We start from the raw sequence: 11,579 nt of genomic DNA on the forward strand, positions 1-11,579 counted from the left end.
GAGGGGGGGGGGTTGTAAATACCAGCCCAAATTAAACCAAACCCACTAGCGGGGGCAGGCGTGAATGGGGACCGGCGCACAGGCAGAGGCGCAGGTGGGGGGGGGGGCGAAGGGGTGAGGGGTAAGCCGTTCATGTGGAGAACAAAGTGATTAAACGGAGGGAAGCAAGGGAGGGGAGGGATGCTGGCAGTGGCAGCGCGCGCCGTAGTGGTGGCGTGGAGCAGAGGGCGAACAGGCGGAGGAGCTAGGCAGGGTGCGGGGCAGCAGGGGATGTGGGTGTGGGGAAAGAGAGGGAGAGTCAGTCATGGAGGGAGGAAGGGCCGGAAGGGGAAGTGGCGAAGGTGATGCACATACCTTGAAGGCCTTGAAACATGTACAATTCATTTCCCTCTCGCCCTCTTCCCCTCATGCTAATCAATCATGCATGGAATTCCCCCTGTCCCCCCTTATCGTCTACCACTTCCTTAACTAATCATGAATGTGACCCCCAGGCTGACGGGCGGCGCCAACATCTACAACACCTCCTCCTCCAGCCACGGCGCCTACTCCATGGCCTACGTGCAGGGGGCAAACCAGGTCGCCTTCTCCACGCCCACGGTGCGCACTACTGACTCCCCTACCTGCTTGTTTCGCGTTCCCAATGCTTGCAAACCTTGCAACCCCCACGGTGCGTCGGTCTCGTCGATCTATCGTGCGAAGCAGCGAAGCAGCGAAGGGGTGGTGGCAGCAGCTGGCTGAGAGAGCATGCGGGTCGGCTGCGACCGCACTCGCTCGTGAGGCCCTCGCGTGACCTCAACTGCGCCCTGCCTTCCCATCCAACCCATGTCTACATACTTTCCTCGCTTTTTTCCTTGCGGCCTGCCATACATCCCACTGCCCCCCCCCCTCTCGCTTTCCCCACAACCCAAAGGACCTGCTGATGATCCCCGTCACCGTCCGGAGCACCGTGGACTCCCGCGGCGCCGGGAGTAGCAGCAGCAGCAGCAGCGGCAGTAGCACAGACGCGGCCAACGCGCAACTTGCGACCATGGCCAGCGTCACCACCAAGAGCCTGAGCCCGCTGCTGTCGTCCATGTACGACGGCGATACGGCGCTGTTGACCAGCATTGACCTGGTCAACGTGACGTACAACCAACCCCTGGCGGTTACCGCCGCCATCCTGGTGCAGGTGGGCTTGCGGCTCCCATCGTACTGCTTGACTAGTACTGATTTCAGTGTCTGGTTCCAGGGATTGGGAACTGGTTTGGGGATTACTTTATGACTGGTCTTCGCAAGCCATGCATACGTACGTATGACCATCATCACGCACGCAGGGCCGTTTTGCCAAACCTGCCAAGTCGTCGGCGTCTGCCAAGTCGACACGCCTGGGGGCGCGGCTGCTCCGGGAGCTGGGGCATGCAGGTGTCATGGGCGTGCGTGCAGCAGGTGGTGATAATGGCGAGGATGATGATGCTGGTGCTGATGATGGTACAGATGGATTCGGCGCTCTTGATAAATTGGCGGCGATTGAGCAGTCGCTTGTTAGCCGCGGCGGCGGAGGCGGAGGCGGTCGTCCTGATGTCCCAGAGGAGCAGGCGGCGGTTGGCGGCGCCGCCGCCGCCGCCGGCGGCCGGCGGCGGTTGACGCTAGTGTACGACGGCGAACTTGATGACTTCACCCTGCATCATCATGAGGAGGTGGCGTCAACTGCCGATTCAGTTGATGAGATGGCGGCGCCTGACAGCAACCGCCGCCGCCGGCTGCAACAAACAGACCCGCCATCGCCTTCGCCGCCGCCTTCGCCGCCAAGCAACCCTGCGCCGCCGCCGTCACCCGCGCCGGCGCCGCCGCCCGCGCCGCCGCCTTTGCCCGCGCCGCCGTCGCCCAGCCCGCCGCCGCCGCCGCTGGTGACGCTGTCGCCTTGGGCGGCGGCGACGGCGGCGGCGGCGTGGGGCGCCGTCAGCAATGACCAGCTTCTGGCCACCTACCTCGACGGCATTGCGCTGACGGTTGTGGACTGCGGCGGCAACGACAACGCAATGATTGTGCAGTGAGTCGATCAATTGTGACACGCAAGTCTATAATAATCTAAGAGTAAATTGGCGCATACTGGATCTGGATGCGCCACGCACGGGCGATTGCTCGCCCAGCTCTCAGCAACCGCCCGGTGCCTAAAAACGCACCAATGCTCATGTCGGCTGACCTGTGTTGCCCAGTTCCGGGTGTACGTCCACCACACCCACCGCACCCACCAACCCACCCCACCGCCCCCCCACCGCCCCCCCCCACGGGGGCACTCGGCACTTCACTTCATATTTGATACACACCATCCCATGGATGGCTCCCCCCCCCCCGCAGGCAGCCCGGCGCCGTGTTCCAGAACCTGCTGTTCCGCAACTGCGCCGCCACAGCGGTGGTGGTGGACAGCGGCAGCACCGCCGCCACCGTGCGCTTCGCCAACTGCGTCTTCCTCAACAATAACGGTGCGTACGACACCAAATTTGGGCATCGGCATGAGCATCACCATGTGCGTGAGCATGGTCGTTAGCCGTAGCCGTAGCCGTAGCCGTAGTCCGCTGTAGTCGTGGTGCTTGCACCCCTACATCCCTCCACACGCACACGCTGGCCGCTAGCGCTGCTCTACCTGCCACGGCACGCACGCATCACTTGCACGCACGCCGTCACACCCCACCTGCCGCCGCTCTTACTTTTCCACCACGCCCCACTAATCACCACGACCCACCCGACCCACCACCTGCTGCTGTCACCAGGCACGCGCGGCGGTGCTCTGCGTGTGGCGGCCGGCTCCAACGTGACGCTGGCCGACTGCCTGTTCCTGGGCAACGAGGCGGCCCTCGGCGGCGCGGTGTATGTGGAGGCGGGCGGGGTGCTGGCGGCAGTCAGCGGCGTGCTGCTAATGCGCAACGGCAACGGGTGGGTTGGGTTGGGTTGGGTTGGGTGGGTTTGACACGCAGGTGGTAGGTTTCAGGTTTGTGGGCTGGCTGCAGGCGCTGCTGTCGGATCGCTGGTCGGTAAGAGTGGTACAGCAGTGTGCGGGTGCGGCTGCGGCGGTGTGTGTGGGGACGGGCTTGGTAATTTGGTATGATGATGAGACAGGGGGAGGAAAAGGATGAGCAGGGGGCGGGGCTTCACTGGACGGCACGGGACAGCAGGCGGCATATGTCGTACACACACATATACACACACACCGTCGTCTGGGCGGGGTTTCGTTTTTTACCACACATACCACACGCCCGCGCACACGAATGGCACACACAGGCCCACCAGCCAGGCCGGCGGCGCGCTCTACGCCGCGGCCGGCAGCTGCATCACCTCCCTTCGCAGCAGCGCCTTTGACGGCAACGGCAACATACACGGCCTCGCCAACGGCACCGGCACCGGCGGCGGCCTCATGCTGCAACAGCCCGCCTGCGCCACCGCCATCAGCCGCTGCGCCTTTGCGCGGAACGCGGCGGGCACTGGCGCGGGCGTGTCGGTGAGTGGGGTGGCGGTTGAGGTGGTTGCTTTGCGTGATGCATGCTGCTCGGTGCCGCGAGGGAGCCGCATGTGTTTGTTGTGCGCTGCTTAATGGTTGGCAGCAGCATCAGCCTTCGCATGCCCGTCGGCCAGTCGCGTACTGCCTAAGAAACCTCTGGCTCCGCACATTCCCTCGTCTTGCAGATCACCAATGTTGACTCCATCCTCACACTCGACATTTCCAGCTCCATTTTCGGCAGCAACAACGTGAGCTGCTGTTGCGTTGTTCGTTCGCATCGTCGTCGCTTCGTTGCGGCACTCTGCGGTGCTTAGCTCCCAGCATACACGGCCGCTGAGCTGCTTGACCTGTCCTTGCCGCGCACCCTTGATGAGCGCCAAACCCAACCGACCACTGCTGCAGGCCTCTGCGTAAACACGCAAACCCAAACCCAGACCGAAACCCAAACCCACAAATTCAAATCCGCAAACCCGCAAACCCAAACCCACACGTAGGCCACCACCTACGGCGGCGGCGGCCTGGCGTTGCAGGTCGTCTACGGCGCCGTGATCCTGAGCAACGTGACATTCGACGACAACGTCGCCGCGCGGCGCGGTGAGTCCTGCTTCCGGAGGGCTAGATAGCTGGTGGTGGTGAAGCAGCAGCATACGGCCGCCGCGCGCCAGGGATGACACCCACACCCACACGCACGAGAGTGCCGGCGCGGTTACACACGCATACACACACACACACACGCGCTTCCACCCAAGCCACAACCCAGCCACTCTAGTTCCTCCTTTCTATCTGCTGCAGGCGGCGGCGTGTTCAGCTCCAACGTGCGCCAGGTGAACGCCTCGGACTGCGCCTTCACACGCAACGGCGTGCGGCTGGGCACCGGCGGCGGTTGGTAGGTGGCGGCGTGGGGGGTTACATTCATGACTAGTTAAGGAAGTGGTAGACGGTAGACCGGCGGCGGGGGGGGCCCGGTGGCGGGGGGCGGGTGTGGGCGGCGGGTGGGCGGAGTGAGCGGGTGGGGGGATTGCCTGAGCCCAAAGGAATAGGCCCCGGTGGGGGCGGTCAGCCCGTATGTCCAGTCAGGCAGTCAGTCATTCGGGCTCTCATGTGTGTAAACGAATGCTAGCTTGTGTATACGTTGATCACCGCAACTGGCAGTAGGGCTTTGCCGCCATGTGTGCCCAGCACAACCGTGCACAATCGCACCAACCGCCTGGCAGCGGGAGATGGTGGCCTGGCGGGCGGTGGGTGCGTGCCGGTGTCTGCCATGTCACGTCATACATAGCACCCATGCACGTGCTTGCCCCGGCGGTGCCCGCAGGTGCGCGGAGAAGGAGGGCGCCATCCACATCGACCGCGCCGCCGTACGGGCCAACGGTGCGCTGTACGGCGGCGGTTTCGGTTTCAGCCGCGACCTAACCGTCAACCTAACCGACTCGGTGTTCGAGGGCAACACGGCCACCCATGGCGGCGCGATGGAGGCCTCGGCGTGCACGTGGCTGCAGCTCGACCGTTGCAGGTTGGTTGGTGTCGGTAGCCTGTCGGTTGCGTTCATTTGTACGACGCTTCTTGACGACGTGGATTGGAATGATGGGTTGGAAGCCCTGCTCGTTTCGGTTTCCTTGCCAACATCCCGCCCGACGTCACGACCAACCAATCCCTTGCGCTACATGGGGCTCAGCCCATTTTCCAGCTGTACAAAGCTGACACCCCTTGTTGTTTTCTTGCCTCTTTGTCCATCAACATCCCGCCTTTGATATTCTGCCTGACGTCCTGTCCACATCAATACCGTCCACACCCGGACCACATCCACCGGCTGCAGCTTCCGGAACAACTCGGCCTTGTCGGCGGGCGGCGTTTCCATCATGCAAACCAGCTCGGGCGTGCGCCTCAACAACTGCACGTGAGTAGTATTGCTGATAGATTTTGATGTGCATGGTGGTTGGCGCGGGGCAATTGGCTTCAACGCAGGCAGCGGATGTCAGGATGTGTGGGTCGGGCTGCTGCGCGTGCGTCAAGCAGGGGAATAAAATTGTTGCGGTTGGCTGTTAGGATCCACGCCCATCCCCCACCCCAGTGCATCCTGTACCGCTTTTCCAAACATCCTACCTTGCAACCCCACCCCACACAGGTTCACGACCAACTGGCTGCTCAACTCCTCTGCCGGCATCTCGGCGGGCGAGACGTGCGGTGAGGGGGGGGGGGGCGGTCGGGGGCCTGCTGTGAGGGGGGCCGTGAAGGGGATGGCGGCTAGCAGGCGTGAGGGGGACGCGCGGCGTGTGTACGCGTGTGAGAAGCAGCCGCCTTGGACCAGCAACACGTCTGTTACCGGCTCTTCATAGAGGGGAGGTGTTGTTGGAAGCCCAGCAACGGCTCCCCCACCCCTTCCTGGCATGCGCAATGCTACTGGCCCTCCAAAAACACCCCCACCCACCCCACACACACACCCCGCCGCCCTCACGCCACAGGCCGTCACGGTGTGGGTGGCGGCGGCGGCGCCTGTTTCGACGTGGCGGCTGACGTGGTGGTCAGCGGCGGCCACTGGGCCAACAACACCGCTACCAATGGTGTGTGCGCGATGGAGGGTCGGCAGAGGATTGAGAAGAAGTGTTTGTGTGTGATGTAGCAGGGGAGCGCGCGCACCTTCAATTGTCTTTAGCGTTCGAATATTAGTTGGTATGTTGGTTCAGCTCGTCAGTCTTCTTCACTGACTGCATGTGCAACCGCCAATTCTTCAACCCGACCCCTCGCTGCGCAGGTGGCGCCATGTGGGTCGCGCAGAAATGCAACCCCAGCGTCGACGACACGTGCGGTTACGTACGGCTATACGGCGTGTCGTTGTACGGCAACTTGGCAGACGGCGGCGGTGGCGGCGCGGCGTTTCTGTACGAGGCAGACGACCTGATTGCGTCCTGTGACCAGTTCCCCAACTCAACCGCCGTGCCTGACCTGCTAACCACCGTGGACGTGTTTGCATTAGCGGTTCCAGTCTCAACCGTGGCGTCTGCTGACGCCCTGTCTGTCAACAGCACCAGCACTAGCAGCACGAGCACAAATAGCAGCAGTAGCAGTGGCAGTAGCGGCGGCGCGCTGGGCAGCAACGCAACGGTGCTGAGTGTGTGCGGCGGCGCCTGGTACGGCAATCGGGCGCAGTACGGCGGCCTCCTGGCGACAACGGCGGCGGCGGTGCGGGTGGTGGAGCCGGCCGGGGCCGTCAAGACAGTTTACCGCAGGTGCGGGTGAACGACGGGCGTGCGCAGGGTTTGGGGGCGTGCGTGTGCGGCACGTGTGTGTGGGACGGGTTCGCACGCCGCTGCTTGTGCAGTGATGTATTGCAGCAGGGTTTGGTAGTGTGTGTTGGTGTGTTCATGCGCGCCTCCAAGCCATACCCACACGCCCGCCCACCTCGTGTGCGCGCAGCAACGACTTGTTGCCTGTTTTGGTGGAGGTGGTGGACGCGTTCGGGCAGCGCATCACGGGTACGTACGTGTGTTCGGCCGTACATCTGTGCGGTGTACAATAAGAACGTGTTACATGTGTGTGACACCGCATGCGTGTGTTGTTGCTGTGTTTGTTGCTGGCCGCACAATCGCCATCGTCTGCACACATCATGAGGAAGGAACCCTTTCCCGTCTGCCCCACCCGCCCCACCTACCCGCTTAATCTACCCGCCCCACCAACCCGCCCTTCCTGCCCAACCCATCCGACCCTCTCCACCCACCCACCCGCCCCACCCTACCCCCGCCCCCGCCCCCCACAGGCGGCTCCACGGAGGCCGCTGCCACGCTGGCCGCTGTGGCCGCCAGCACTCAGCCACTGGGCGTCACCACTCAGTCCGCCACCTCGGGACTGGCGGCGTTCGCATCGCTGCGGGTGCGCGAGGTGCCCGGCAACTACAGCTTCAACATATGTGAGCGAAGCGGCGATTGCTTGTTAGTTGTTGACGGTTTGGGTTTGAGTTCGGGTTTGGGTTTGGGTTTGGGTACGCCGCTCCCGATAAGGAGGAGAGGCAAACGGACGCAGGGGGAGGGGCATCCATGAAGGAGGGAGAGGGGTCGCTTCTCAGCCTTCGTACCCAAGTGTGAACTGACCAGCCGTCTTGCTCGGACGGCTCGGACGGCTCTGATCCTGCCTTCCCTTGCCTTTCCTCGTCTGTCTCCGCTCCGCACAGCCGTGTCCGGCACCTTCCACGCGCTGGCTCCGGAGCCGCTGGCGGTGGACGTGCGGCGCTGCTGGGTGGGCGAGGTGGAGAAGGAGGCGGACCTGTGCGTGCCCTGCACCTCGGGCACCTTCTCCTTTCACACCGCTAACTCCACCTGCGACGCCTGCCCCGAGCACGCCGAGTGCGCACCCAACAGCACCCTGGCCGACTCGGGCTTCATAGTGCTGCACGTGAGTACCCTAGTACGGTAGCAGGACACGGCGAGCTGGTCTATTGCAGTGTGTTTACCCATTTGATGGAGGTTTGACGGCACGTGTAATAACGTCTGGCGTGGTAGCTGTGTTGGGGCTGGGGTGCGGACCCATCCACGCGCCAAGCCACGCCCACGCCACCCCACGCCACACCCAACCCCACCCCACCCAACACCCCTACCCCACCCAAGACCCAACCCTACCCAACCCCACCCCACCCAACACCCCACCCCACCCAACACCCAACACCCAACCAACACCCCTGCCCCGCCCCCCAGGACGACGGCTACTGGCGCAGCAGCCCCTTCAGCCCACAGGTACTGGAGTGCCCCAACTCGGACGCCTGTGCCTACGACGGCACCAGCAGCGTCGCCGCCGTGCCCTGGGTGAACGGCTCGCGGCAGGTGAGTGGGCGGGTGGCGTACAAGCGGTGTGCAGCAGCGCGCGGGCCTGCATCCTGCTGTCGTTGCGTATCGGATGTGCTTTTGGCATACTGTACGCGCGCGCGCAAACACACACAAACACACGCGCGCTTTCGTTTCGTTTTTTTAACACACACACACACACCTTGTGCTCTCTAACATCACACCACAGGAGGTGCTACTGGCGGCGCTGCGCCAGATCAACTCGCGCGGGCCCTTCGCTGTGTCGCCAAACACGTCGGCGCCGGCGCTGGCGCTGTGGCGCGCCGTGCAGTGCAGCGAGGGCTACGTGGGCAACGTGTGCGGCGGCTGCCTGGAGGGCTACGGCATCACCGGCGACGCCACCTGCTCCAAATGCCCCAACAAGTGAGCGGTGATGTGTGGTTGTGTTGCTGCACATGTGTGGGTGGGTGGGTGGGTGGGTGGGTGGGTGCGTGGGTGGGTGGGTGGGTGGGTGGGTGGGTGAATGTCGTCCTTGCAGGAGCGGGGCTGTTGCGGATTTGCGAAGGTGCGGCGGGTGCCGTGCACAACCTCGCTTAGCAGACACACACACCCGGTCGCGCCAAAAAGCACAAAACACCAATCACAAACAATGCCGTGACGTGTCGGTGCAGGTCGCTCAACTCGCTGTATTTCTTCCTGGTGTCGCTCGTCAATGTGTTCATGATCATGATCACTGTGAGTCACATGGCCGCCAGCCAGCGGCGGGTGGCCGGGATTGCGGCGGGTCGGCTTGCGTCCACGGTGCTTTATGATAAGGGCTGGCGTGGGCCGCTGCCTGCTCTCTTGTTTGCAAGCTGTGTGCCACGCATACACACGCTGTACGGCATGCACCTCTGCCTGCCGACTGCTGAACCCTGACGCCCTTCGTCGCGTGCATGTGGCGACCCACGCGCCTCCGGCCTGACTCCCTGCCCCTCCATAATATCACACACAAACACACACGCATACACACACACATTGCGCTTATCTGTCCTTCTGCGCTTTACCACACACGCACACACACACGCACATCCCATCACGCAACACAGATCCGGGCCCAGCTGGTGCGCAGCGGCGATGAGAAGGCGGCGCGCGCCAGGGCCAAGGCCGAGTCACGCGCCGCCTCCATGACAGTGGCGGCGGCCGCCTCCGCCATGGCCCGATCCATCAGCGCCGCCGCCTCCAAGCAGCAGCAGCAGCAGCAGGGGCAGCAGCAGCAGCTGCAGCAACTGCAGCAGCTGCAGCAGCTGCAGGGGCGCAGAAGTAGTAGTGATGTGGGCGATGGCGACGACGATGACAGTGTTGGTGGGATGGGCGGTACCGGCAAGGCCGGCGGCGGCCTGCCGCCCGCACGCAAGGAGGACTCGGTGTTGCCGCTGACGGCGGCTGCGGCGGCTGCAGGCCGAGGTCCTGTTGCGGAGGGCATTCAGGAGGAGGAGGGGGGCGCCACGGAGGATGCCTCTTCGCACGGGACCGCGCACGGGGCCCACAAGAACACGGTCGGGTTTGCGGTGGGTACGGCGGATGCTGGTGCTGGCGGCGCCGGCGGCAAGACTGTGGCGGCGGCGGCGGCGGCTGATGTGTTGCTGGAGGAGCCTGTGAAGGACGAGGAGCTGATGGACGGCACCCACTCCATTGTTATCAAGGTGGGTGGGTGGGATGGGGGAGGGGAGGGGAGCGTGGGGGGAGCTTGAGGGGAGGGTAGCAGCAGGAAGTTGCATATGGGTTTGGCCGTACTTGTGCCTGTCAAACAAAGGCGCGCGCACACACACACACACACACACACACATACACACATTCCCCCTCTCCTCCCTCCCACCTCCTCCCCCCCTTGCAGATCCTGGTGTCGTACCTGCAGGTTGCTGCCATTGTGAAGGACGTGGCGGTGGTGTGGCCCTCGCCCGTGGCCTGGCTGCTCAACCTGGGAAACCAGGTGGGGACGGGCGGGGGGGGGGCGGATGGGTGGGCGCCTGTCGCAAATAGGTTGTGTGTGTGGCTCGCTTGTTCACAGCAGTTTGCCGGTTGTCCCAGGGCTGCCGCCACCACCACCTCCGGTTCTTCCGCCGCGTTGCCCAATTACCGCCGCTCCCAATTTGCATTAGGTTCGCTTTAATTTGGGCTGGTATCTACAACCCCACTCCCGCCCTGCTGCCTCCCTCCCTCCCCTCCTCCTCCCCAGGTCAGCAGCGGTGTGACCACCATGGTGTCACTGGACTGCTCCCTGCCAAGCAACGCCATACCCAAGAGCGTGCAAAAGGTGTGGCGCGGGGGCAGTAGCGCGCTGGCTGTAGCAGCGGTGGCTGTAGCAGCAGCAGCAGCAGCAGCTTCAGGGGTAGTGGGCAGTGCGGGTGTGTGTTGCGGGGAAACGCGCGGGGCGGCTGCAGGAAGGGAGGGTGTCGCAGCCGAGCCCTGCTGTCGTGCTGGGTGGCTGCCTCATGCTTCCTGTGACCCTCTCACATTCTGGTCAATCCATCGCCTCCTTCCGATCCTAACCCCACCGCCCTTCAATCATCCCGTCCTCCATGGACGGCTTGCGCCCCCCCCCCCGCCCCCCCCCCTGCTTCAGGTGCTCATCACCTGCTTCGTGCCCTTCATCCTCATGGCGCTGTCCGTGCCCACCTGGCTAGCAATCTACGGGTGAGTCCTACCGGTACCCGGTACGAGTTATGGGAGTTTTAAGATTTGTAGGAGGAGGCCAGGGTCTCCTCCTCGCTCTTTTGTAATTGGTTCGGTTTTGTAATGGGTTCATCACGCCCCCCCCCCGCCCCCCCGCCCCGGCCCCCACCCACACGCGGCGCGCGCACACAGGTGGAAGGCTCAGCGCAAGCAGCGGCAGGGCCAGTCACCGCCGCCGGCCGCGCCCTACCTGCGCACTCGGCTCATCGTGACCGGCATCACCATTGTGTTCTTCACCTACCCCGACGTCACGGACGCCCTGCTGGGCATCTTCGCCTGCCCGCTGGTGCGCGTGCCGTACTCCATGCCGTGCCGTGCCGTACTCATCCGCGCCGTACTATACCATGCCGTAATGCGCACATTGTGCACGTGTATGGTATTGCCTGTTTCTATCACCCGTAAGCCCCTGCCCCTCTCCCCCCTCACCTCCCCGCTCACCTCACCTCTCCCCCGCCCTCTCTCCCCCCTCACAGCTGGACGACTCGCCCGCGGGCGGCACTCCCTACGCCGACCAGCTGCGGGCGGCGGGCCGGTGGTGGAGCAGCGACTACAACCTGCAGGTCAGAGGGGAGGGGAGGGCTGAGGGGAGGGGAGGGGAGGGGAGGGGAGGGGAGGGG

At 64.0% G+C, this 11,579-nt stretch overlaps 1 protein-coding gene across 1 annotated transcript in view; it reads left to right on the forward strand.

Annotated features, from left to right (window-relative positions):
- The window catches only part of CHLRE_13g604050v5 (uncharacterized protein), a 29,567-nt gene that overhangs the window by 12,504 nt on the left and 5,484 nt on the right, over positions 1-11,579 (forward strand). The window contains exons 26-51 of the mRNA XM_043069834.1: positions 492-597; positions 911-1,168; positions 1,314-2,029; positions 2,338-2,462; positions 2,751-2,913; positions 3,259-3,475; positions 3,661-3,723; positions 3,970-4,069; positions 4,268-4,361; positions 4,791-4,988; positions 5,292-5,372; positions 5,601-5,659; positions 5,938-6,036; positions 6,228-6,702; positions 6,890-6,948; positions 7,230-7,379; positions 7,641-7,861; positions 8,161-8,286; positions 8,477-8,670; positions 8,919-8,982; positions 9,336-9,932; positions 10,124-10,219; positions 10,466-10,543; positions 10,853-10,923; positions 11,095-11,248; positions 11,436-11,522. Of these exons, the coding sequence (XP_042917809.1) occupies positions 492-597; positions 911-1,168; positions 1,314-2,029; positions 2,338-2,462; positions 2,751-2,913; positions 3,259-3,475; positions 3,661-3,723; positions 3,970-4,069; positions 4,268-4,361; positions 4,791-4,988; positions 5,292-5,372; positions 5,601-5,659; positions 5,938-6,036; positions 6,228-6,702; positions 6,890-6,948; positions 7,230-7,379; positions 7,641-7,861; positions 8,161-8,286; positions 8,477-8,670; positions 8,919-8,982; positions 9,336-9,932; positions 10,124-10,219; positions 10,466-10,543; positions 10,853-10,923; positions 11,095-11,248; positions 11,436-11,522 (4,651 nt within the window). The remainder of the gene's footprint in view (positions 1-491; positions 598-910; positions 1,169-1,313; positions 2,030-2,337; positions 2,463-2,750; positions 2,914-3,258; positions 3,476-3,660; positions 3,724-3,969; positions 4,070-4,267; positions 4,362-4,790; positions 4,989-5,291; positions 5,373-5,600; positions 5,660-5,937; positions 6,037-6,227; positions 6,703-6,889; positions 6,949-7,229; positions 7,380-7,640; positions 7,862-8,160; positions 8,287-8,476; positions 8,671-8,918; positions 8,983-9,335; positions 9,933-10,123; positions 10,220-10,465; positions 10,544-10,852; positions 10,924-11,094; positions 11,249-11,435; positions 11,523-11,579) is intronic.

Source organism: Chlamydomonas reinhardtii, chromosome 13 (genome assembly GCF_000002595.2).
Source record: "Chlamydomonas reinhardtii strain CC-503 cw92 mt+ chromosome 13, whole genome shotgun sequence".
NCBI lineage: Eukaryota > Viridiplantae > Chlorophyta > Chlorophyceae > Chlamydomonadales > Chlamydomonadaceae > Chlamydomonas > Chlamydomonas reinhardtii.